The 27,747-nt window shown below is 32.5% G+C and overlaps 3 protein-coding genes across 4 annotated transcripts in view; 1 reads left to right on the plus strand and 2 right to left on the minus strand.

The window, feature by feature from the left end:
• The window catches only part of LOC130449959 (calcium uniporter protein, mitochondrial), a 180,215-nt gene extending 162,229 nt beyond the window's left edge, over positions 1 to 17,986 (minus strand). The window contains exon 1 of one of the 2 annotated variants that reach the window (XM_056788082.1): positions 17,869 to 17,986. In XM_056788082.1, coding sequence (XP_056644060.1) covers positions 17,869 to 17,973 — 105 coding nt within the window. In that variant the 5' untranslated portion in view covers positions 17,974 to 17,986. The remainder of the gene's footprint in view (positions 1 to 17,868) is intronic. The other variant, XM_056788081.1, reaches the window with a different exon arrangement.
• Positions 17,987 to 19,962: 1,976 nt separating this feature from the next.
• Positions 19,963 to 22,761, plus strand: LOC130449961 (nucleoporin Nup35). The gene is made up of 2 exons (XM_056788085.1): positions 19,963 to 21,137; positions 21,188 to 22,761. The coding sequence occupies exon 2, from the start codon at positions 21,188 to 21,190 to the stop codon at positions 22,067 to 22,069; it is 882 nt and encodes a 293-aa protein (XP_056644063.1). The 5' UTR covers positions 19,963 to 21,137; the 3' UTR covers positions 22,070 to 22,761.
• A 1,049-nt stretch (positions 22,762 to 23,810) lies between these two features.
• On the minus strand, positions 23,811 to 27,533 carry LOC130449714 (glucose-induced degradation protein 8-A homolog). The gene is made up of 4 exons (XM_056787680.1): positions 27,221 to 27,533; positions 26,421 to 26,617; positions 25,130 to 25,327; positions 23,811 to 24,300 (listed from the first exon to the last, which is right to left on the minus strand). Exons 1-4 carry the CDS (start codon positions 27,345 to 27,347, stop codon positions 24,124 to 24,126), a joined length of 699 nt encoding a protein of 232 aa, XP_056643658.1. The 5' UTR covers positions 27,348 to 27,533; the 3' UTR covers positions 23,811 to 24,123.
• Between the last annotated feature and the right edge of the window lie 214 nt (positions 27,534 to 27,747).

Raw genomic sequence — 27,747 nt, forward strand, 5'->3', positions numbered from 1 at the left:
GAATCATGCATATAAACCCAAAACTAAACAACAGTTGACTGTACGTTCTTTCAAGACGAGCCAAGTATAACAAAAGGTGTTCGCGCATGAAGCACTTCAAAACAAATGGTCGCTCGTATTTTTGGAATAACTGGACATGTCGCCACCACCAATTCTGAATAGTACACATTTACTAGAAGTTTTCGAAAAAATCAGGGAAACCAATTGCAGCAGACGGATTCTCCACTAAGACAATACGAGCTCTCACACATCAGTTCAAATAGAAACGTTTTTGAACAGACAAAACATCGAATTGATGGGTCGTACCCTGTATAGTCCTTGATTTCTTCTTATTCCCGCAGGTCAAAGTAAATTGCGAGGTCAACGTTTTTCTACACCTGAAGAAGCGGTTGATGCGTTCAAATCACATGTTTTGGAGGGACCTCAATCGGAATGGAAAAAAGACTTGATTCGAACGCTTGAAAAAGTGTATTGATCTTAATGGAGAATATTTTGAAAAAAAAAATAGAACCACATCCAATTATGACTATTTGTTTTTATTTGTCTATCTTAAAACTTAGGTAGCAACCTGCGATTATAATTTATGACGAGGTGTTATCTAAAAATATATTTTTTAACCACTCATATTAGCGTTACCTGTATATAAGTTCATTTGTAAGTCTCCTTTGGACTTTGGAGCAAGTGGATTATTCAATAAAAAATTCGTTCTAAATAGGATTCGAACCTCCAGTCTCCGTGTTGGAAATTAAGCACTTGGATAATCGTACCAACTACACCGATATGGCTCCAGACAAGTTTTGACGAGATGTAGGTATATAATAATATAGTTTAAAAAAAAAACAAAAAACAGAATTTTAAAGCACATCAAACTGAAAAGTTAAAAATAATTTGTAAAATAAGCTTAAAAATATCATGAATAAAAAATACTATTATTGTGAAAAAATCGTAGGGCCTTTGTTCCATATTTCTCGCACACCAAACGACCAACGCTTTTTTCAAAATAATTCGAAAAGCTCCTTTCACCATCTGACAAGGTAACTAGAGCATATTTGGAGTGACTTGAGTCTGAGAATTCTATATCAACATCAATTTTCCATTCGAAGTATCATAAATTTTCTCAAGGGTTTTGAAAGCGCTGTGCTTTGCTTTCCAAAACTACTACGAGGATATATTGAAAAATTCTTTGCCTACTATAGAACCAAACAAAATTTAAATGTCAAAATATTATATTATTCAACATGTTCTCCTCTTAATTGGATATATTTATTACAGCGAACCTGCAACGTCTCTGGACCTTTCTAAAAAAATGTTTCTTCCTGCTCTGCAAACCAGACCTCCACAGCTTTTATTGCCTCCTCGCTGGAAGAAAATTTACGACCTTTTAAACGTTTTTTCAGTTAAGAAAACAGGTTATAGTCGGACGGAGCCAAATCTGGTGAATAAGTTGGGTGTTCTAGTAATTCAAACCCTAATTCACGAATTTTTTGCATGGCAACATGAGATTTGTGTGCAGGGGCGTTGTCCTGCAAAAATAAAACACCTTTGGATAGCTTTCCGCGTATTTTCTCTTCAATTTTTCCCGTAAACTGATCAGTAATGTCGAATAGTAATCTCCAGTTATTGTTCTACCCTTAAATACGCATTATATTTTTAGAGTGATGTTTAAAAGCTTTAGTCAGACGTTCTGAGAAATGAAAATAAAGGGAGAATTTATTGAAAAATAATCACAGTTTTTTTTATTTATGACCATACTTTCTATGGTAAGTTAGAATTCATGGACCGCACTACGTACTTGTAAATTCGATTATCTGACATTTCAATATCATAAATTCTTCCGATAAAACGGTAGCGTAAGAGTTTTTCATATAATTTTCCGAATTTAACATTCACACTTCCAGAGAACTGAAGCTACAACTTTCCAAATATATTCAAGCCTTTCCTTTTTTCCATCCGTACTCACAGTTTCTCAAACCCATGTAAATCAGTGATTTTATATCTTTGTGGTGGCTTTTGCGACAGACGAGTTCAGACACGAGGTCATCAGAAGATTAGATGGCTTTCATTTATGCAAATTAATTCAAGAAGTATCTACTTGGATACAGTGGTCATTGCCAGACAAAAGATTCATAAATTGAACTAAAGTATAATAAATGAACGGTGTTATATATTTACATGTATAGAAAGTAAAAACATATAGAATCAAAAAAAGGGGCAATACGTCTTTTTATACTTCAGATATCGCCATAACAAAAAACTTAATGACTATAATTGGATCTATGAATCTATAACAAGAGCTCCTGTCTGACCGTCGCCATGTAGATTATTCTTGACCTGCCTGCACTAGATTATGTATAAAAAGACTGGTCGACAAAAAAAAATTTTTATAGTAACACAAGAATGAATAGCATATTGTGATAAAATGCGAAAATATGAAAAAAATAATTGTAACACGTAAAGTTTTTATGTTACATTTATAGAATCATATTCATTGGTAAAATATTTAATATTTATTACAAAAATAATTTCACGCTTTTTAAATCGTATATATTCTTTGAACCCTACTGATATTTCTGCCTCATATCCTTCCAAAAATCTCCGTAAATCTTCTGTCCACTGGCTACACTCTCCCAGATGCACTGATTCACTTTCTTTGGCTACTTTTATGACAATATAAATATTTTCTCCTGAGAGACTTGGTAAATATCTTGTCCACTGGTTACTTACTCCCAGATGCACTGATTCACCTTCTCCAGCTACTTTTTTGAATAATCTAGACATTTTCTGCCTCATATCCTTCCAAAAGACCCAGTAAATTTTCTGTCCACCGGTTACATACTAGTAGATTCACTGATCCACTTTTTCCATGTACTTTTTTGAACAATCTAGACATTTTCTGCCTCTTATTCTTTCAAGATATTTGATAAATCTCTTTTCCATTGGTTGTATATTCCCAAATCTTATGATTCACAATCTCCACCTATTTTTTTGAACATATAGATTGTTTCTGGATAGTATCCTTCAAATACTTAATAAATCTTCTGTCCACTAATTATTTACTCCCAGATTCACTTTAAATTTAAATTTAAATTTTTAAACTAGTAACGTCTGGTTAGAGAAGCAATCCGTTGAGTTTTTTGTATCAAGATAATGATAACATTCTTAAGAAGGGCTTTATTTATGTCAGCAGACTCTTCTTGATGTTTCCAAGTCCTTCGGAGTACGAAGACTTTATCTTTGAATAGAAGATCGATTCTAGTAATCCAAATTCACTAAGTATTGATCTTATCACTTAACATCACGTTTATTTTTTGTTTTTATATTATTTCTGTAGAATCTTCCGTGACAATCTATAGTTGAATAATATTGCTTCGAACTAAAAGAAAACAACATTGTAGATTTTAGATTGTCGCTTAGAGAGCCATTGGCAAGAGAGGCACTTATAAATTTTACATTTTCATCACTTAGTTTTCTCGTTTATGTACTTCCCTTATTTAATAGTGAGTTTCTGTCGACGATATAAAGATGATATTAATTCTATTTAAATACTTGAAAAATTGTTCCAAAATATATATATATATATATATATATTCATATTGTAATAAAACTCACCAAATTGAAAGTTTTAATTACTTGTGCATATTTGTCATCAATTATTGTGAATTATGGAGGATAGAGGTAAGGAGAACCATCTCTGTGCTACAGAGAGTGTCCATCAAATTCTTTACGTTAGGGAGGCGCTACTATCGCATGAGTGTAAATTTTAAATAAAGCGCTAGAAATATAAGAATAAAGACAGAGAAAGAAAGAAGTGATAATTGACATTTTCTTTATTACAAATTCACAATAATTAATTAACATTCAGCGTTATCTCACAGCTATTTTTCTAGGTTATATTTACAAAATTATTTTGTACTATGTGAATAGTTTAAATTTTTTATATCAATATTTAATTAACGACTCTAATCATTTGAAATATAGAATTTTCTAACACTGCATACTTCACTATATCTAAAATAACTAAGTTCATATGATTTCTCGTCCGATGGGAGCGCCATTCTGGTCAAATTTACCGTCTACAAGCGGACAGTTTTTAAGCTAAGCCCCCATATGAGATGGTCCTCCTTACCCCTACCCTCCTTAATTGTGAATATTCGCAATTAATTTGTCAATAAGAAATTATTTTTTTGCACTATAATATAATATATAATATAATAATTCGCCAGTTGGGTGCTCCAGTTGGCAACGGCAATGTAGTGCAATGCAATGTGTTGTGCGTCTTGTGGATGTACACCGAGAAGTAGTGAGAGAGAAAACTATTCTATATGGTCAATATCAATTCGGACCTTGTCCTGTTGTACTTGATACGGAATCGTCTGCTCTTCAGGTAGTAGTGCAGCAGCTTCGTTAGGCCGGGCGAAAGTTGAGACGCAGTAAATACGTGCAGGGCAGCACAGCGCAAGTGAAGGCATCTCGAGAAAACTGTGTGGCGCAGTTGCCTCCGCATATTGTGACACAGTTTTTGTTACCAATTCACTGCTGCTTTCAATTTAATTTTCATATAGTTCAGGTCACTTATATTATATAGCACTGGAGGGTTTCGCACTAGTTCAATCAATTTTTCTTCACGAGATTCCATTTTCCCTAAACACCTGTAGGCATCTGTGCGAGTGTACCGCATTCACGAGGACCACATTGGCCACGTCCAGCCCTGCTCTGCCTTTCAATTCTTGCAGTCTGGATCTAGATCTGGATTCTAGAATATTCGACTTATCAGAACTTCGTTCCAGATACTGTCGAAAGCTTCGTTGACATATAAGAGAAAAGTCTCTGTGGATTGGTTTCTATTGAAGTAGTCTTTAACGTATTTATTTCTGTATCTTACAAATTTCAGAATTGCTATGATATTAGAAGATCGTTGCATTTCATTCAAGACCTGTTATTAAAATTTACTCAGTATTTATTCAATATTTCAAAGCTTAAGGTTAACATGAACGAAATCTCCATTATAAAACTGATAAAATGTTTTCCGGTGGTGTGTTGAAAAATCGCGATAACAAAACTAATAACAAGATTTCAATGGTTTTCTAACTAATATTTGGGTTATAATATCAGTTCCAAATACCTACTAGGTGCGGCAATCATGTTCCGAAAATTTGTCAATTAAAAAAAAGCACACAAGATTCTATTATCGACCTTCACAATTCCGTTCCATCGTTGCTCTCACGATTCAAAGAAAACTTGATCTCAAGTTAACATTCATCATCCAATTTTTTACAATTGGGGATATATTTAGAGTTCCCGGTCCTTAAACAATTATCTAAATATGAGTCATTAAGCTTTGTTCGCTATTTTGATTTCAAATATTTCATATTTGAGAACAAAGACTCGTAATTGTATGTTGTTGCACAACAGAATAAATTTTTAGCGCACATTTCCACACTTCGCAAGTTTATTATATCTAATTCTAGGTCTTCAATATTATGAAGCTCGAAATAAACTGAAACTATTTCAAAGACATCACCTTCAGTAACATTGAATTGATTTATGAAAAATCTTCGAACGGGTTCTAATGCTGCAAAATCTTCAAATCTAGAAGAAAACTCTCCTATTAGCTATATCTATAATTTCTAAATATGATGTAGCAGTAAAATTTTCAATATTCAAATTCAAACTCTCAACAGTATATTTTATATTTGGGAAATGTGATAATGATTTCTTCAATAGAAGGGAATTCAACAACACTAACTTGCATTTGAATGCATTTACTGCACTAATCATGTCAGCGATATGTTGATTTTTTCCTTGTATTTTTAAATTTAATTCATTCAACTTTGCTGTTATATCTGTCAAAAATCCGAGGTCGATTAGCCAATTCTTATTTTCTAATTGTACGTAAAATTAGCCTCTTGATGCAATAAATTCCTTTATTTGTGGCAAAAGCATGATAAACTGCTCAAGTATTTTACTTCTGCTCAGCGACCTGAGCACTTCAGTATGTAAAAGAAATTCTGGGAACTGAACGTCCTCATCTTCTAAAAGTAATTTAAACAATCTGTGTTGCATAGCTCCCGATCTTATGCAATTAATAATTTTTGTTACTACCGTAAATACGTGTTGAAAACCGATTATTTTTGCGCATAACATTTCCTGATGTATGAGGCAATGATAAGAAATAAATTTCGGGAATAAGGAATACTGTCTAAATAAGGCAATAAATCATTTTTCCTACCAGTCATCGCTGGTGCCCCGTCTGTTGTACTTGACGATAACGTTTGTACAAGTAATTTTACATCTGTAATATACTTTTTAAAAGTAGAAAAGATTCAGAAAATTTTGTATCTGCATTAAAAGTATAAGGTTTTGCGAGATTACTAGTATCGAGTACTAGAGTACTAGAGTATCGAGTACCTGAGGGTTAAGAGGTAAGCAGATTTACGAAGATTGGCTGAATACCCTTGGTGATCAATGTCCTTCGTATGCGACCGTGAAAAATTGGACTGCAAGCTTCAAAAGAGGTAAATTTTCCATTGAAGATGATGACCGATCGGGAAGGCCAGTTTCTGTGTCAGTCCCCGAAAATATCGATGCAGTTCATGACTTGATTTTATCAGACGCGTTCATCATATCATGAGAAAAATTGCTGCAAAATGGATCCCCAAATGTTGGAATGTTGACAAAAGCGTGCAAGTAGACGTAGATGTAGACTTCTTAAACCGAATTTTTACTATGGATAAGACTTGGGTACATTTCTACAATCCAGAAACAAAACAACAATCGATGGAATGGCGACACTTTGGTTCTCCAAGACCTAGGAAGTTTCGTGTCCAAAAATCTGCTGGAAAAGTTCTTGCTTCAGTTTTTTGGGATTGCCATGATGTAATCATGATTGATTTTTTGGATAAGGGTAGAACAATAACTGGAGTTTACTATTCGACATTACTGACTACTCTACGTGGAAAAATTAAAAAGAAAAGACGCGAAAGGCTATCCAAAGGAGTTTTGTTTTTGCAGGACAACGTACCTGCACACAAATTTCATGTTACGATGCAAAAAATTGAATTATATGATGAACGCGTTCGTATGTAAAATTCAGTGCTTCTGATATCCGTTTTAGCCCAATTCGACGGTCTGATAAAATCATGTCATGAACTGCATCGATATTTTTGTGAACTGACACAGAAACTGGCCTTCCCGATCGGTCATCATCTTCAATGGAAAATTTACCTCTTTTGAAGCTCGCAGTCCAATTTTTCACGGTCGCATACAAAGGACATTGATCACCAAAGGTGTTAAGCATATCTTTACACTGACACTTCTAATAAGTTATTGTTCGTTGCTAACGCAATATTTTGTTTATGCATGGAACTGGTCTAGGCTAATTAGATATCAATACATCCTCGTAGTGTAAGAAAATTTCAAAACTATTAAAATTCAACCCAGTTTCACTCTACTTTACATGTGATCTAATTATCATTCTTCTCAACTCTCTTTGATCGCGTATATCCCTGCTTATAAGTCTAAAGCCGGGTTTCCACTAGGTCGTAAAAGTAGCAAGACAACTTCTCTAATAATTCGAAGTAATTACGAGAGCGGATGAACGATAATTGAATTTTCAGATGTTGGTTAAATATGGAGAAAGAAGAATATCAAGGATTAATTAAACTTATGTTTTACATGGAAAAACACTTAAAGCAAATATATTAGAAAGATGGAAAGATTAGTCAGTGGTTCTCTGCTGTTAAAAGTGGTCATATCAAGTATTTTATCACGAAATACTTGATATGCTTGAAAAAAAGGTTATCACTAAGGAAGTCGAAATACACAAAGCGTATATTTTGCATATCATATGCATTTTTTCTGAATAGTTGCGTTTATTCTTAGTAAATAGCATAGTATGCACAATTGAACAAATTTTTGAAGATGTTGAGCTTCGGCACCAAAACAATTTTATAAATCTGCTATTGTGAATAAATTACTTTCATCGCATTTCTCAAGAAACTAATTTTAAAGCAGCTTCGTGAAGCGAAACATTCCGTCAAACCATAGTAAGTGCTACCGAAAAATCGTAGAGTTGAAGATCTTCTAACGCGTCTCCGTCTAGGTCAAACGCGACTGACCCATGGCTTCTCATTCGATGTTAAACCTGAACCTAAATGTGACTGCAATTGAATCTGACTATGAAAACACATAATCGCAGAGTGTCCATCTTTTAACGCAGAAAGATCATCGTCAGATCTACCACTCAGAACAATATTTGAAATTTTAGGACCTAAATACCATATATGTAATTCTCCTATATGGGCAGTTTCTATAAGTGGAAGCTGCTCCGACTAAGTGAAACAAATAATGTATCGTTGTCTCTCTCCTCCGAGCGCTTCAGTTAATTCTGCGCATCTTGTAAGCGTATGAAGCATGCGCAGTAAAAATAAAGTGTCTCGAACGAGAGAGAAAATGAATATTGTTGGCACCGTAACGTAGAGAAGTTTTTTTTCCATAAGAACTATCCACATAGGAGTATTACATATATGCTAAATACAATGTTACTAATCTGAGAGAGAGGGGAGGAAAGAAATGCTTTATTGTCAAGAAATTGTTACAATTTGTAGACAAATCTTGTAAAAACTGGAAAACAAACGTAAAAATAACTAAATAAAGATATAATTGAAATAAAATTTCAATATATAGAAGAAAACCACAATAAATAACAAAATTATAAGTAATAGTAATAGGTAATAATTAGTATAAGTCCATAGAAAAAATTAAACTAGTATGCAGCATGCCCGAAATTAAATGTTATTATTAGAATAGAGTAGAAGTCACTTTCCAGTAAATATTCCCCCAAATTATTGCAGAATGCGGGAAAGGATGGACGAATTTTACGACAATCTTCAAAGAAACGAGGCTGATAAGTCTCTCTCTCTCTCTCTCTCTTTCCATAGTTCAAAGGAAAATACCAAAAATTATAGCTCGAAAAGGAAAGAAACAAATCGGAACAATTTGTAGGTATGAGCCCTGCAGGAATATTTGTCCCTCCTTTGATGCTTTAATGAGAGGAGCTACAGTTGATTCCATAGGAAAAATTCATCCATCGGGATGGATTCACACTCACTTATTTACGGAATGGTTTCAGCACTTCAAAGAATAGGTACGTGAAACCGGCAGAAGCATCCCGAGTGCTCTTGATTCTCGATGGCCATTACACCAAGAACATAGAGTTGATAGATCTAGCGTAACAAAATTTTGTGACAATCCTATCACTACCACTTCATTCCAAATTAACTGCACTCCATGTCAAATCACGTTTTTGCAAATTTTTTGTTTGGTAGACATTTTGATAAGGTTTTTGGTTTTGGTTACATTTGATAATTTCCATTATTAATGTTCAATTATTTGTCAATAATTTTATGTGGTTTTTATTGAGCTGTCCCGTTTCCCCTTAAATTTAGCCTCAAAAACCCAACTAGTATTCCAAATATGCTGTAGTTTCTCTATATTAAAATTTGTGTTTATTTCAAAAGGAATCAATAAATGTATGACAATTTTTTGCAAAGTTTTTACATTTTTGTGCATACTTTGGGTTTTTCATTTGCATATTTGTTATCACAGTGCGCCTAGACATCGCCATCAATTGGACGCGGCATCACGACTACGCATCCTGCTACCAGAAAGGTAAGTTTTACAATAGTCACCCTATTCGCCGGATCTATCGCTCTGCGACTTATTTCTCTTCCCCAATATCTCAAAAGTTGTATGTAGGAATGCATTTTGATTCAATTATCTCGTATTCTGGGGTCAATCGATTATACGACTGGACTATTACAAATTCAAAATTTTTATTTATCACGTTCATTAGCTCCAATTAGTAAATTATTTTCATGAATTGATAACAGAATTTGATTACAAATCGAGCAAAATAATTCGTCACAATTTCCTAATCACACTTCGGTATTGAACAAATAGAATTTATTTAAACTTTTCAGTTGAGAAGTAAAATTATACAGGGCGTAGATTCATTATTAGATTAACAAGAGGACTTATTAATTATTGTTATTTCCGCCATCAGAATTTCTACCAATATGTCAGATTATTAACACACATACAAAGAAAACTGTCGGAGGGTGATGTATTATCATTAATAAAGATTTTTTTTTCAAATATAACCAAGGATGATGCACGGCAATCTTTTAGAATCTATTATCTATGTGCGAGCTGCTAAATATATGCCTCCTCATGCCTTTACTGGTCCTCCACCGCCGCAAATTGAACCCAACCCACGCACAGCACACGCGAGGGCCACACCCAGCCCATGTCCACGTTTTTTAATAGTAACGTATGTTGAACACACCCCACGCCCACGATTTGTACACAAATCCCCATTAGTATACAAGATGACAGCGAGCCAGCAGCTTCTTCTCGATCAGGAGTCTGAATCTGACGATGACAAAAGATTTATTATGTTGCAACTACCAACAAAAAAAAAAGAAAAAGAAGTAAAACAAATGAGTATTTGCGAAAAATAGTGAGAAATTTAAGTCTTTTGCTATGTTCTGCCACAAATCATCCTTCAGTTTTGCTCCCATATTATCTTCATAAGTAGAATCCTAGAGTACTGGAAAGGATCTCACAATTTCGATTAATTTTTCCATTTTTAAGTCAAAAGAAAAGTTTGTTAATGGATATTTTATTTAAAAGTAGATACCCACGACCCACGAAACTGTGTTGCAAGGTCAACTCGGTACCACACGAACCAGGTTGGGTCGGAGCTGGCCGTGGGATGGGTTCAATATGCGCCACTCCATTTGAAACAACGTTCTACAAAATAATCCACGTGTGTGCTACGCGTGAGCTGTGCGTGAGCTAGGTTCAATTTGCGGCGGGCTTAAAGCTTGAGTAGGTCTCTTACATTTCTCAGTTTTTGTGGATGATTTCGAAAGAAAACTGCCGAGAACCTTCGGTTTCTCAAACCAATACAATTGTACTGTCACGGCAGGTCGATTAGTCAAAATACTAGAATTGAGAAAGCGGAGAGCTTTCTTATCTTGAGATAGGTTTTCGAATCAGTGGACCAGTATCTTTAAGCCGCTGGTGATGTTTTTTTAAAGGCAACACGCTTAGGAAAGAAAAAAAACTACCATGTACAAAAGAATAAAAGACGATGAAACTAGTCAAAATAAATTAACTTCAAATTACTTTAATTTATTGGATTTCACTTTTTTTCATGTTTCATTAATCAGTACACTGAGAAGTGTCAAAAAATAGCAAAATGAACCAAATTTTGTATATAACATTTTTTCACGTAATTCTGCGTACATATCATTAAACATATTTTCATGATAAAGGTTGTTATCGGTTTTTCTCTTGAAATTTATTACCTATAGAGAGCGCGGTTAAATTATGGAATAAATTCATTATTTTGCTCTTCATTTTAGATAAAAATCCTGAAATAGATCTTTTTTTAATTTTGAATGCAGAATTTTTAAAGCGTAAATGACCACGTCACTAGTTTTGATTTGATTATTTGATATGGGTCTCCTAATACGACTATAAAAGGTTTTTAAACGTAAGTAATCAGCATCTTACTTAACTGAATGATTCTCATATGGATAAAATGAAAAGTAATTTAATTAATTTAGAAAATTATTTTACTATGAACAAGTTGCAACATCAACATCACTCAATAGGTCGTGTGACTGATACACAGATGGCGCTGCCATTGTCAAATCCATATGACGTTTATGAAGTACCAACTGTCAACAGACTATGTGTGAAATTTCGATTAGACAAGAAAAAAGTGACAGCCAATACTGTACAAGTTCAGCAATGGCTTCAAAAGTGTTATACTGACTCTGCCCGTTATTGATTGGGCCATATTTACACGTAATAAATCAAATATTTTGCATCGATATGTGACAATAGATGAAACATGGATCCATCACTTCACTCCCGGATCAAAACGATCATCATCTGAGTGGACTGCAGCTGGTGATCCACGTCCGAAGAGTCCAAAGGCACAACAGTCAGCTGGGTAGATTATGGCGTCAGTACTTTGGGATGCGCATGGAATATTGTTCATCGCCTACCTCCAAAAGGGAGAAACAATCAATAGAGAATACTACATAGAGTTGTTGGATCGTATTAATGCAAAAATCAAAGGTAAACGGCCTCATATGTCGAAGAAAAAAACACTGTTTCACTAAGACAATACACCGATTCACAAGTCGAAGGCAACGATGCCGATGATTAAATCCAACGAATTACACCTCGAATTGCTTCCTCATCTACCGTATAATTCTGATCTAATCTCCAGTGAATACTATCTATTCGCTGATCTCAAAAAATTCTCGCCGGTATGAAAGTCAACACAAATGAAGAAGCAATTGCTGAAACTGGAGCTTATTTCGAGGCAACAGACCAATCCTTCTACAAGCACGGCATTGAGAAGCAGTGGAATGATTATATTGCTCTTGAAGGAGATTAAATTCACCAGTCTTTTGACAATTAGCAACTCGAGAACACAATACGAGTAATTTCTAAAGTAATTTTATTAACTTCAACTACAAGTTGGTCTTGCAACTACTGTAAATTTTACTGTTTATCTACATCAGCGTTTCTCAACCAAAAAATTGCGAACCAGTGATATTTTCTTAACAACAAATTTTTACTAATTATACTAGAACTACTACGTAAGTTGGTTGTAACATATTATGTAACTATACATAGATATAATAATAAGTAAGTGTATAAATAAAATTTGATCCAAAATTTATCTATGGACATTGTTGAAAAACTAGCTTTTAACATAATATCCAGAAGGGACTCTGTCATTTAAATTTAACTTACTACTGTCATATGTTATGAAAGGGTTTGTTATCCAAACATTTCTTTCACACGTGGCTTTTTCAGATGGGGAATATCCCGTTCGTTACTTCCAACGATAGGAATTACACTTGTAAGAATTTCGGGAATTTGTCTTCAGTGCCGTACCAATCATAAATTATGTAGAACGAAATCAAGTAAATTTTTTTCGTGGATAGGGGAAATGTCCGTGGACCAGTAAAATTTCACCGCTAATGGTCCGCCGGACCAGCGGTTGAGAATAGCTGATCTACATCATATATACATTTTATTTTTGATAATAACCTCAAAGAAAAAAATCTAGATCTAGGGATATTTAATATTTAATCTAATTTAAAAACAAGCGAACACCACGTTGCTTTTTGCGGGAGTTTACCATCTTGTTGTAACCAAATACTGTCAGGAATGTTGGGATTGCTGAAGTCTGGAAACATGTTGGCAAGGACTGATTCAATTTTTGTTTTGAAAAATTGTTTCCCTTTGAGATTTTCTTTAAAAAAATCAGGACCAAAAGTTATGTCATCAATAATGTAACGTTTTTTGTATTTATTTAAACTCTTTCTATTCGTGGGGAGAATTAATAAACACTGACTCTCACGTTCCTAATTTATTACACACTATACACTATTTATAATAATTCACTTATAAATATCACTTCACCAATTCGTTCTATTCACCACGACTATTTATTTAAAACTAAACTAACTGCGTTTCCATAACTCCTTATACATCGTAAATAAAATTCCTACTTCTAGAACAAAAAATAACGACTACAAATAAATAAATACTTTCCTAGAAATTATTTAGAAGAAGTACTGACAATAAACCGCCTGCTATAATAAAAAGTTTTAAAATGAAACATCAAAGACGCGTCCACCATTTATAGAGTTCGCCGAATTTTAAAATTCCATTGTAGCCGGACAGGGCCGTCCTAAGGACCCATTTCGCGAACTTGTTCGTAAAAATAATCGTCCTTGCTCCGATATTGACTTTTTAGTAGCTTGAATATGACTTACACTAATTCAGTGAAGATTATCTCTACTCAATGTTCTTGACGTTTTTGATGTAACTGATGTACTTTTCGTTTTTGAAAATACGTAATACCGACCGTTGAGATATGCATTTTGGCATATCTTATGAGTCAAAAAATGAGACTGAATCGTTTTTGCAGTCCCAGGGTTCAGAATACGGGTTTTAAAAAGAAGGATGGCTTGCAAAACTTGCATATCTGGCTTTCGCGCTAAACTGGAACTATGGATCAGTCTCGGTACCAAAGGAAATAATGAAATGTTCCCGAATGTCATGGGAAGTGATCCGCTTTGATTGTCAAACACTCGAAACTTCTTGCAGATTCTTCTCTAAGAATGAGCTGCAAGAGGCAAACCTGTAGTTACGGCCACCAGGTTATACTCTGACCAAGAATTGCCTTATATTACAAGTCAAGTGGGAAGCTGTCCGTAGAATGTCGTATGGAACCATCTACAGTTCTTAACACTGAAGAAGAATATTTGGTAGAACAATGGATGATATTTTGGACTGGGTTCGGAATCCAATCTCCTAGGGCATCCTTTTTGGACACTTACCAATAAATGAGAAGGAAGAACTGATGGAAATGAAAACGGTTTACACATGAAAATTAAGGTTATCACAAACAGATTTAGAACATTTTTGGCTATGTGTAAAAAATGAATATCCTCTGGTTTCTAAGCATGCAATGCTTTTGCCAATTGCAACGACCTATTTATGTAAATAAGGACTCTTACTTATGAGAGCAGCTTTTTCAACTATTACTCCAAATTTAGACCGTCGATTAAACAGACTCATGTTCCGTATTAATTTACAATTTAAACTTCACGTTTGTTGATTAGTAATAGATATTTTTTCGTGGTTTAATAAATAAATTTTGATTAATATTAATGTTTTTTTGTTTTGTGGTGTACCTTGAAAAGTTTACCTCTTCCTAGGTATACCTTGAACACAAAAAGTTTGCGAATCACTGGCTTAGAAGACGTATTCAATGATGTTTTAAGTTACTCTGTGAATCCAAAAAACTTACGGTTTCCGGAAAAGCTGCATTATTTTGTTTAAAGACTTAAAAGATGGAAAGGCGATGGATCGCTTACATCTCGGACTTAGACTTGTTGATAAACCATTATTTTATCTAGTTACGTTTATATTTCCATTGTTAATTCTTTTACTTTGAATTTTATATCGTTACCTTTTTTTGTGACATAAATTTTCATCTAACCTACCGACTGTTTCATTTCAAATGATACCCCCTAGACAACAAGAACTAAATTAGAACCCTACAATAATTGTGCAAAATTATGCTTCCATAAAATACGAAACAGATGGGAGCTAAGTTGACACCAATTTTCAAAATATATTATGCCTTTGTATAGTCGAAAAAAAAAAGAATTATTGTGAACGATTTTTTTGAAAAATTATTGTTTAAAAAAGCTTGCGCCACTGGAGAGCAATTCTTTTCAATTCAAAAATATGAAATTTTTATTAGATGCAAATAAACCATTCAGAAGCACACTAAAATTTTATAAAATCATATTTTCAGAATATAATTTACTTCCCGTGCTCTCTACCACACAGGTGACAGTATCTAGTAAATGATTTCCATTACGACCAATAATTTTGAATAGCAGCTTTTATAAAGTGCCATCTCGTTCAATAGATATTTATGCTAGTAGAAATATAACAACGGTTATTATGGTATTAAACATTAATTTTATTAGACGAAGATGTCAGACGAATCAGATAACATGGCGTTTGTCATAATGATTCAAATTGTAGACGATTTCTTATAGTCCAGGCGCTAGATGGAGTTGAGTATGCCAATAATGGGCCCTGCAACTAAGCTCAAATTCTTTTACCTAAATAACAGAAATTTAAAGGTGTACAGTGCTGGTCCCTTTTCCCCCACCCTTCTCTCTGTAGCAAGAGGCATACCTGTGGCTGCTGCTACTCCTGAATAACAATATTTGGTAGAACAATGGATAATATCTTTGGCTAAGGCTCATCGCCCTGTTCATAAAGATCAGTTGTTAGTTAGTGTACAGCTCTTAGTGCAAAAAAAACGTCCGATTTTTTTCAGAAATTCTCGCCCAGGTAGAAAATGGTTCAGTTCATTTCGGAAAAGGAGCCCAAATTTAAGTCTAATGCTAAGGCCACACTAGCGGCTAACGGAAAGAAAGAAAAAGAAGATGGTGGATAATGTAAACGCACAGGAATCGTACACTGTAAGTCTTTCTACGTTTATTAGCTTAAAGATTGTTTTCAAATATGAGAATGGCCGGTATTACCATGTTAAACTTTTTATTAACGCGATTAAAGCGACAACAACAACCACTTACTTCACTATACCGACTACAACCATGACGGACACTAATTCCACAACAATAGGTGTCAATTACTGGATTTCCAAAAATACATTTAAATGTCATAAAATTTTCTAATTGTATCAATTATTGGTGCCTTCACCTTAAGCATAGAAAAATAATTTTAAGATTACTCAATATAAATGGCAGTCTAGATGGCGAAATAAACTCAAACCATCGTCTTCACACATCCGAATTACGTGCGCAAACATCAACCCCAAAACTTCCACCTGAGACTTTGCGGAGAGGGATCTAAACAGAGTACGAAAATTTCGGACGAACCCATCCCCTCAACTTACTTCATACGTATAAAACATACATCCACCCCATTATCAAATATAGACCAAACTTTACCCGAATATTTTCTTAAAAAAACTCTTGACCTGCGAGCAATCCATTCTCAGGTACTGCCAATAAAAATGTAGATTCAGCCCCAGCAACACCGTTTATGTCAATACAGACATAACCCCCATCCCTAGCCGCCTAAATGACCTCCAAGCCGGCTATGTGATTCGTATCATCGATTCAAATAACTTCTCATTCCTTCTCATCCTCTAGGTCAACTTTATATGGCCCCTAAACTCAAAACCCGAAAGGAAGCTCCCTTATCTACCCTTTCGACTGTTTGCAAAAGCGTACGATGACTTCCCTGAAATCTACCTTAACTTCCTTGATAATTCACCCAAATCTATCAGATAAAAATAAAATATATCCCAATAAAAGTACCCAATTCGTTTTAAAAATAAAACCCAGTTTCCAGTTTTTGAAGCTAGTTTTCTTATATATTCTTATTGCATTGTGAAGTAGACATGTTCTGAATATACATGGAATAAAATATCACCCATATGCCCTTCGCGACTCTAATTCTCATATATGCTCCATCCTTTCTTAACAATAATACAACCTATTTGTTTTTTCGAATTTATTAACATATCAAATTTTATTTCCACCCTCAAATTTCATTACTGTAAAAATAACCGATTTAACGACAAGGTTATTTGTGAAATCAAAAGTGTTTTTAAATAATAAACTTTAGCGTAACTCGTTCCTTAATAGCCCCCGTATACAAATTTTATTTCAATTTTGATCTATTATTCAAAATAAAAAGTTATATTTACAGCTTGGCAATCAAAAAAACTCCTACACAGATTTATTCTAAAGATATTTTTTGCTTTTTTGTCTGGTACAAATATGTAAAACAGAACAAATAAACCAGTCTAAGTAGCTATCAAATTAAATAATAAACACACTATTAATTCACTATCAAAATGAATGAAATTGTTCATAATATAAAACACTTACAAAAGTAAAAACTAAAATACTTGTAACAATTGTTATACATTGGATACAAGTTATTTGAAATTCAAATTTTCATCGCCGCAACATACTAACATAACCTCAAAATAGTAATAATTTTGAAAATAATCAAACTTTAATGTAAAATTATTGAACATTTCGAAAAGTCCTTGACGCAAATTAATCAAACTTTGACTTCACTGGTCACAAAAAAACAGGTGTTTACCCTGTAAGATTCGATCAAATTCCTTACAAAATATATGTAAATAATAGCGTGGATAACATAAATTGAATTGTGGATGACTTATTTTGATAAACAGGTACTTACTTTATTTATTGAAACAGTATTCACTATTGAAAAATATTTTGAAACCACGAAAATATCGTTATTTAAAAGCAGACGAGCGCGACACAGCACCCTGGGCAACGCCATTTTATGGGGAACTGACAGCAGTCTACTCGATTTTTATTTTGTACTGCATTTGGACCGAAAGCCTCTACTGCGCAAATCGATTTTCAATTTAAAATTTTGGAGATATGAAAAAATGATTAAATTAGAATTTGTATATTAATATCATAATTAAAAGGATTATAGTTTCATTTCAAATTATTCTATACCAATAAAATATTGATATTAATTATTCTGCTTTATTGGTTGCCTAATTAACATAATAATATAGTACAGAACGATACGTATCGATATAATTGAAATGAGTGCTTAAATGAATAGGTTTTTATTTTTTTGAATGTTATCTAATAAACTATAACTATATAAGTTTAAGTTAATATTCATGAAATAAATGCATATGTGTGAATTAAAGAATAAATTTTTTGAAATTCTATAATCCTTTGAAATGGAGGGAAATAATGCTAGAATACGAGGTAATTCTGAAATTAAATTTAGATTATTATATTTTTTGTGGGGCGTGTATCATACTAGGACATCAATATTGGGAAAAGTCTTCACAAAACAAGAATTTGCTCCAGCTAATATCAATGGTAATTATTATTGAGATTTATTATTTGTAAAATATTATTTGAGTTACGGGGGGTAATAAAAAAATACTGTGAATTAATTTTCATAATAGTACATCTTTCTAGACCAATAAAGATTGATAAGATTGAATATGTGCTGAAAACCTCACTGTAATTATTGTCTTCGATTGAGGGGTTTTGTGAGATCAGATTTATTCCAAAGGGAACAAATGTATTCCAGTAATATGTGTAAAAAGATATGGAAAATGATCTGGAAAAGTATCTAAGGACTTTCTCCTTTATAATGAAAGCGCGTAGTACCAAAAGGAATAAGTTTACGGATACTAAAAGTATTTCTGTTTGTCCACAACCCCCTTACCTACCAGATTTAGTTTCAAGCGAGTTTTGGCTATTAGATTAAAAATATGGCATAAAGAAAACGTTTTTACATTCCTGGTACTTAAAAAACCATGAGAGAGCATATTTTGGAATAAGTCTACCACAAATGCTACCGATCGTTGATTCATCAATGAGATAATATCATCACTAGCCAAGGACAGTGCTTTTAAAGGGATGGGTTCAAATTTTATGTTCCTTTATTGCTTTGTTTGCTAATTCATAAAGTTTTTTCACGTCTCTTTTTTAAATTGAAAATGAAAAAGTTTCACTCAAATCATAGAATTCGCAACTATCAACGTCTTACTAACTCAGCTGATCACATTAACCCACTGGTTTACTAGTTTTAAAACCCATTCGCATCGTTGGGTTTCCAAACGTGAACCGCATTACATACCAATGATCGAGTAAGCCCGATCGTAGTTTCTGATAAACTTTTTCTTTAATGCTTGGCATAGACGTGTGTATTGATTTACGAGAGGGTTAGAAATTAACCAAAATAAGTTGTTAGTTGCTTCAACAATTTACAAACTTCCCTTAACACTTTTGCAATCTTAGGACCGACAACAGTAGGGTTTTATCATCCAAATAATGAGAAGTTTATCTTATATTTCACAAACAAATATTCTTAAATAATGGTTAATGAAGAAGAGCACTAAAAAATGAAATTGAACAATGATTCTAAATTTAGATGTTTATTAAGTAATTTCTAATAGTAGATACCAAAAAAGGATTCATAGAGTAGAAACATAGCCTTTACACAACTCGTTCTAAAAAAACGTATAGAAATATAAGGTGAAATAAAAAACGTGTACCTAAAGGCAAAACTTGAAGATGTTTCCTTCTATCGTTAGACAAGAAATTTTGTCAGACGAAGCTATATTAGAATGACTTATCAATTTTTAATGTGGCGTTTACAAGTATAAAATGATCGGGTCGATATTCTGTCCAGAATCCGTGACCTTTGACCGATTTATGAATTTTTTATAACTCAGTTGTTTTAATTTCTTGATAACCTTCCAACTTAAACGGCAGAGGATGTGGTACAAGCATTACGGCACATGCTTTAGCACATTAGAGGTAAGGCAATATTTGGAAAATACTTTTAATGGAAAATTAAGAATTAACGAAGAGGTAGTCAGTAGTGTAAGACAAACTTAACATATATAACAAAACGTACACAAACAAGAATCATAGTCAGTACTACAATGAATGCTGATCAATGGTTGTGAATCCTGGGTGCTGGTTAACAAATTGAAGCAGGAAATAACAACGTGGGAAGTAATGATACTGGAAAAAATCGCGGAGGTAGAGACACTAGATTAAATTAAAAAACGATGCAATTAGATGCGAACTAAACATAATGAATGTAACTAACAAAAAGAAGAGACGAAGCAGACCCAAAAGAAAATGGAATACGGAAATAGGGTTTAACCTGAGAAAAAAGATGACTAAACTGGAGATGGGATAAACAAGAACCAAATGGAGAAGAAATATATGGTAGAAGAGATTGTCTTTTGCTACGAACTCGTTCATTGACTTAGATCGTGAAGAGAATCCTGTCCTATTATGTTTGGTGAATACGGCGGGCAACTCTCTTTTTTATACACGGCGGCAATTTCTTGATATTGTTTTTATTACTTATTCACAGTATTCACGTTTTAAAAAAATCAATTACATTCTAGAACCGACTAAGTCATTGGGAGAAACAAGTGAACAGTGTGTTAAAATAAATTGGTATGTTAAAAATTGGAGATAAATGTCTAGTGATTACTTTAGTGCATGTAGTGTTAGTGTAAAAATAAATTAAGTAAATAACGAACAGTGAGTATAAATTTAAAAAAAAACGACGTAAATAAATTAGAAAAGAAACATCACATTGGTGTCAAAAGTAGGATAATATAAATAAATAATAGTCCCGGCAGGCCGTATAGCCCTGGCAGCTGAGCCTTCCTTACTCTAAAAAGAAGAATAATAAATAAATGAATAAGCTGTATTTAGCATTACTGTAGCTATTTCAACCCAATGATATTTCCTTTTAAATTTTTTTCAAAAATCAGTTTTTCCCTTATATCAGTTCTATATCAAATCTGTATTAATACCCGACATGTTCAGTCCACTAAATCAATGATTTAGAAGAAAACAGTACTCGACATGACAAATGACATCTTTCTAGCTATTAACAAGAAGAACAAGTAACCGTTTTAGTGCTTACAAATTTAAAAGGTAAATTAAAATAATTTTTAAAATAAAATATGAATTTGCAACTTTTTTAGATGGAACCAATGACTTTGGGTAGTGCTCCTTCAAGTCCAGCTTCTCCGGGAGTTAATCGTAACTTTTTACCCAATTTTTTAATGGGAGGCGATCCTCAAATGAATTCACCTAATCCTAGTATTTCTCCTGGAAGAAATAAAACTCCGGGAAATTACGCCAGAGTATCCACAAATGCCATCGACTCTAATAATTTACGTCAAAAATTATTTAATCACACAATAAATGAAAGCTCTTCTCCATTATCACCATACTCAATGGTACCCGAAAAGGCTGGACCCCCTAAATTGGGATTATTCGATAGCCTAGAACAAAAGAAGAAGGGTAGTCCTATAATGAGCAGTACAGTGGGAAATGTTAATGATTCAATTCCGTTCAATGATAGTATTTTGGGTATTACTGAGGAGAATTCAAACTTAAGAATGATGAGTTATAATGAATCTATGTCGAGAACACCTAATATAAATTCGCACATTAGTGACCGTATAGATTCACATTGGGTCACAGTTTTTGGCTTTCCACCGAGTGCTTTAACTTTAATATTATCACAATTGGCCAACTGTGGACCTATTGCTGATAAAAAAGTGCCACCTCAAGGAAATTGGGTTCATATTAAATTTAATCATCTAAGTGAAGTTGCAAAAGCACTTTCGTTAAATTGTAAACTTATTACTAATAATATTATGATAGGAGTTACTCCTTATCATGATAAGGAGAATAAAGAAAATGAAAGTTCTATTTACACCTCTCCTTTGAGGGCTAGATCATTGAGACATTCATTTATTTCTCCAAGCTCACAAAATTCTGTAGTTTCTCCACAAACTTTACCCCAGAAATCCACAGGGATTGTAACTAAAGCCATGGAGTATGTGTTTGGATGGTAGATCATCAAGTTTTCAAATTTTAATAGACTGAATGCAGGTTTTTAAACATTTTTAAAATAATATATCTATCAGATGCAGTGAAGAACAAACTAGGAAGTGGGTTAATATATAATCTGTACCTATAAAGTTTTTTCGCTCTTAGCATTTTATTCATCATATTATGTGTTCATGTATTTACATATTTATATTATTTTAGTAAAGGCACTAAAACGTATATTAAAAAAATTGTTATCTATTATGAATATAATTTTTTTTTGTTTATTTTAAATATTTTCATTTGATTCTTGTTAAATCAATTTTTCAATTTGTTTATACTCTATTTATTAATATATTTTGTATCTACATGTTTGGCATCTTTGCAGCATCCCTGTATTTTTATAATTATTAACATTTTTGTGTTTATATTGCTACAACTCAATTATTTTTCATAATATTTCAAAAATAGTTCTTACCTATTATATTAAAAACTTATATAACCAAACACGATAATTCGTGTTAATTTTTTTAAACAAATTATGGAAGGATCTGGTCTGATGATAATTTCTTTGATTATTTTCTCTAAAAAGCAGACAAATACCTTCGGTTGCAGAAAAGCAAAAGATGTGATATTTTTTAAGTTTGTTTATTACTTGTAATATTGTAAAAAGACTTTTGCTTACAGTAATTGAAATATATTTAAACAAAATATTAAATACTTATTACTAGTAATATTGTCCCCTCCTCAGATGGATGAGTTTATGTGCCTCAATGTTGTTTCAATTATACCTTAGATTAGAATATCTTAGGTAGCTCCAATTCTCTAATTAGTATTGGAAAGCTACAATGAATAAGCAGGTAATTTTTGGTTTTGAATACAGATGAACCTTCTTGATGGATAATGGGTGTTATGTTTTATGAAAATGGAGATACATATATTTCTATGAGAGGTAGATAAATGAGACATTCATTTATCACTCAAAGCTCACAAAATTTTGTAGTTTACCCACAAAATTTACCTCAGAAATCCAAAAATTTCATGACGAAAGCTATGAAATATGTATTCTGATAGAAGATTATCAATTTTTTAAATTATAATAGTAAACTAGGTAGCAGATTAAGATATTATCTGGATTTGTAGATTTTGTTGCTCCATTTTTACACAATTTTTTGGTCAGGTCTTTCTTCAATTCACAAATTTAAACAATTTTTATTACAGACACTAAAATGTATATAAGAAAATATGAATTATGAATCTAAAATTTTTGTGTCATTATTTTGTATATATTAAATATTTTCCTATGATTCTTGTTCAATCAATTTTTCTTTTTATTATTATATTGTATCGGCATGTTTGGCATCTTTGCAGCACCTCTTTATACTTATAAATATAACATTTTAATAATTTTCACACAAATCATATTTGGAATTCATATCATCAAAATAGCATAATTTATGTGTATTTTTTTATACAAATTATGGGAGGATCTAGAATAGAAAAATAAGTATGGTTGTAAAATAGTATAATATTGTAATGTCCTGCTTATTTCTCTAAAAGGCTCAAGTAACTTGAAGGAATACGAACACCTAAGGGAGTGGAACACAAGAGAGAAAAAGCCTCCTTTGGGAGGAGTCTATGCATTTTAGAGGTAGAACAATAAGATGTAGAGTCTTGTACAAAATATCTTCTGGGTATAGGTGCAGAGTGGCTGTAAAGCCAAAAGAATCTACAAATCGTTGGGAAATAAATAAAACAATTATTTACATACAAAAACAAATATATTGAAATTAAATTATTAAATATACCGATAAAAGTATAAAATATTCACAGTCTAAAAGTTACAATTTTTATAAATCTGTTAAACTAGAAAATTGGTGAAATATTATTATAAATTACCGTTCCATCTAATTTATAAATGAATAAATAAGACATTTTAGGTAGAACATTTTTTTTTAAAAAATTTTCATTTACTATTAAAAAACACATCTTCCTATATGCATCTCACAAAAGTGAAATATATATGTTGAAATTTTTCTATTTGTACCCCTCACTCCTTATAGGTGCTACATAAAAAAATCTATTTGTTATCTTCGATATGGGCGGTTGCTAAATCTACTATTTTTGGATATTTAACATTCTTTTTGTTCAATTTTTCTTGTGCCCATAAAATTAATTTGAGAAGGGTGGAAATTTTCGGAGCTGTGTTTTCTTGATGTTCCATTTTTAAAATAGCAGCGTTCACTTCACTGGCCACCTGTAATCAAAAAAAATATTTGTAACATAGATTGTACGGGGTCGGCAACTAAGAACGCCTGTTAACTATATATCGGGAACAGATTAAATTACAGCTTTAGAAAAAAAATTATAAGAAAAGTGATATCGAGAAACACATGGAAATTATTTTCAGAATTATAGGTCCACCACTAGAGGGCGTATTTTAAAATATAAAATTAAATAATCAAAATTTACCCAATTAAGTGGAAGGTAATATACTATAATTGAATTCTCCAACAAAATCTGCGCATTTTTCACTGTACAAGTTTTGATTTATCTCTTCAAATAAGAGGTGGGGGAGAGTGGAAACATTGTTATTAAAAAATACTTTCAATTGTGATTCCTCTCAGCTGTTATAAACTTGAAATTGTTTAAAAGAGATTTTGTCCAACAATACAAAATATATAAATTCTAAGCTATTCAATTAGCAACGTGAATGCTAGAGGGCGTTGTTTTATATATTTTATATATTGGCCTTTCTCTTGAAAAATTTAAATACAAGCATGAAAGTTTGAGATTTGGGGAATTTGAATCATAAAATAATGGATCAGATCTGATAAAGATAAAAAGTATTTGTCGACCAAAGCCTTTAGGTGTGAAAAAGATGCCCTGAATTATAAAATAAATGACCAGATGTGATAAAGATAAAAGTATTTGCTAATGAAAGCCCAAATCTAAGAAAGATTTGAGTATTTACTGACCAAAGCTTTTAGAAATGAACAAGATGTCTCAAATCATAAATAAATGACGCTGCTCTCATCAAAATCTCCTACATTATAATAATAAATAAGATTAGAAACAAAAAATACCTTTTGCCTATGTGAAGGTGCAAGTAGGTCACCAAAAGGAGACGCTAGAGGTTCTTCAAATGCTAAAAGTGCTACGGTTCTTTCTAATTCTGAAAGAACAGACGGATCTTCTTCACCAGCTTCACTTAGATGACTTTGGGCGAATGCCAGAGCTTCTTCTATCCTGTTATTTCTTATCAATTCAATCAGATGTAATTGCTAAAACATTGAAATAGATACCAGATACAGATCAAAAGTTTTTGCCTATACTATAGTTTGTATGATACACAACAAATATAGTAATATAAAGAGTACAGTCTGTAATTGTTACATCTTTTGCTTTTTCATTTCTATGCACAATTTTTGCATTCTTTGTAACAATTTCAACAAATAATCATCATCTAGTTGGTTCCATACGTTTTTCAAGGTACTCCAAAGGTGTGAAGTGGAAGGACATTACATTCTGACTTCCATGTGCAATTTGTCCCACATGAATTCAAGGCGACTGTAACGACTAAATGATTACTTTCAGTACATTCTTCCATTCCAAATTCCACGACGAACCCTCCTTCATCCCTACTTAGGGGATTTGGTAAGAATAAATCACAAACAAAAAAAAACAAGAGAAGAAATGTAGATAAAGTTAGAAGGGAAGAGGAGGAAGAAAGTTGGAAGTTTGAAGAGGAATTAATACATGGCAGGAGAGAAAATATTAAATAGATCTGACCACAAACAATCAATGCTAATTATAGAAGAAAAGGAGAAGGAAGAAAACATCAAGTCAACGAGACTCTGTTGTCCATTGTCCTGGGCACAGAACTGAGAAAAATGGGAAAGACCAAGGATACCAGAGCGGGCGTCCAATTTTCATATTTTTTAGCCCACTGCAACCACACGCACAGTTTCTCTCGATCTACTTTTCACTGGCAAGATTCCTAAATTCATTCTTCTGAGCTGTTATATCTGGGTCCATGATTCATCCATCACATTTAAAATATGTTCATCTTCAGCAGTTGTGATTTTTCAAGGCCACCTGAACTTTTTTCATCACCAAAGCTCCTGGTGGATGTATAAATGTTTAAATGTAAATCAGATTAATTAATTGACACTCTATGATAACTTTAAAACTATTGTACTTGAATCTTCTGGATTCTGATACGATTGAATAAAAATAGGAATATTCAACGAACACCGCTCACAGTCTAATCTTGTTTTGAGACGTGCTAAACAGTTTTCTGAAAAGCTCTTTCAGTTTTGTATTCAAATGGAACATGTATTAAATTTATTTATAATCCATAATAAGTTTCCTTACTTGCAGATGGAAATATAAATATCTGTCATTGTCTAGTAACTCAGGATGTAACTGATTAATGAGAGCTGTAGCTTCTTGAATTCTACCGGTCATTATAGCATCTCTAATCCTGATTCTGTCATCTAATGAATGAAGTTCTACAGTTGGTATTACTCCTGATTCTTGTTGGAACTTTTCTGCTGCTTCTTTAAAACCCTCTACAATAAAGCATATGGTATTGATACATATTTTTAGGAGCAAGTTTCACAAAATACATTTGTTATTCCAATTAATTTAATTACTGTCACAATAAAAGTGTTTAATTTTCAATTTGTATTCTTTTATATTAAAATCCTCTGATTAAAAAAAATATTTTTTGTATTAAATTTTATACATAATAAGTAAATTGAAAAAAATATGTACCAATGAATTGTTTAAATAAGAAGTCAAATGTTTATGAGGTATTCACCTCCAAAAAAATTGAAGCTCTTAATAATATTGACCTTAATATCAATTTTATTTTGAATTGTTTATCTATTGGCATAGTAGAGCACGCTAAAGTATCTCTTATAAGAAAATATATCATTGAAAATTCATATTTCTCTTATTTATAGCCAAAGAAAATGTAAAAGTTTTGAATACCAAACAATAACCAAAAAGTTTAATGGACAATTTAATTTGCTGGGATTCTTTGCAAATGAATGTCGTAATTTTACTACATGTAATTCGACACACTTACTGCTTTTCGATAAATTTGGGTTACCCCTATCCAAAATATTATTTTTAAACATTATCAATGCACAAGAAAATTCAAACTATACCTGTGACTAGATAATTCATGATAAGATGGTTCATATTGCTACGGCCGAGATCGTTGTCCTCTAATATCAACAACCACTCTTCCTTTGTTGGAATTGGTACGTCGTGTTTGTCTGTGCTGTAGCTCATTATTTTTTTCTTTTATTTATTTTAGGTAAAGTGAAAAACAACTACAAATCAACAAAAAGTCATTGTCATTTCGTAATGTTGGTAACATGACAACGACTAATTCAATTTGACATTAGTCGTGGATTGGTATCTACTGCGTTACCATAGATACATGAAATCTCAAGTTCATTACTACATAAATCCAGTGGTGTGTATAACTAAATCTTAAAAAGGCGGAATATTTTAATTAAAGGATAAATTTATAGAGATTTACCCACGTTGATTGAAAGTATTATTAGATTAATAATTTTAAACGATGCTGCACCCAGTCTTGTATATATCTTAAAATTTGAACTTTTCGTATGTAGTTAAAACAATATAGATACATAAAAAACGTTTATGTGTGATCATTTTCCAAATA

Source organism: Diorhabda sublineata, chromosome 10 (assembly GCF_026230105.1).
Source record: "Diorhabda sublineata isolate icDioSubl1.1 chromosome 10, icDioSubl1.1, whole genome shotgun sequence".
Lineage (NCBI taxonomy): Eukaryota > Metazoa > Arthropoda > Insecta > Coleoptera > Chrysomelidae > Diorhabda > Diorhabda sublineata.

Coding starts and splice junctions, on each gene's coding strand:
- LOC130449714 (XM_056787680.1), bottom strand. CDS start 27,347: ATGAGCTACAGCACAGACAAACACGACGTACCAATTCCAACAAAGGAA. Junction 26,618..27,220: donor CATGAATTATCTAGTCACAG/GTATAGTTTGAA, acceptor GCTTTATTGTAG/AGGGTTTTAAAGAAGCAGCA. Junction 25,328..26,420: donor ATTTATATTTCCATCTGCAA/GTAAGGAAACTT, acceptor TCAATGTTTTAG/CAATTACATCTGATTGAATT.
- LOC130449961 (XM_056788085.1), top strand. CDS start 21,188: ATGGAACCAATGACTTTGGGTAGTGCTCCTTCAAGTCCAGCTTCTCCG.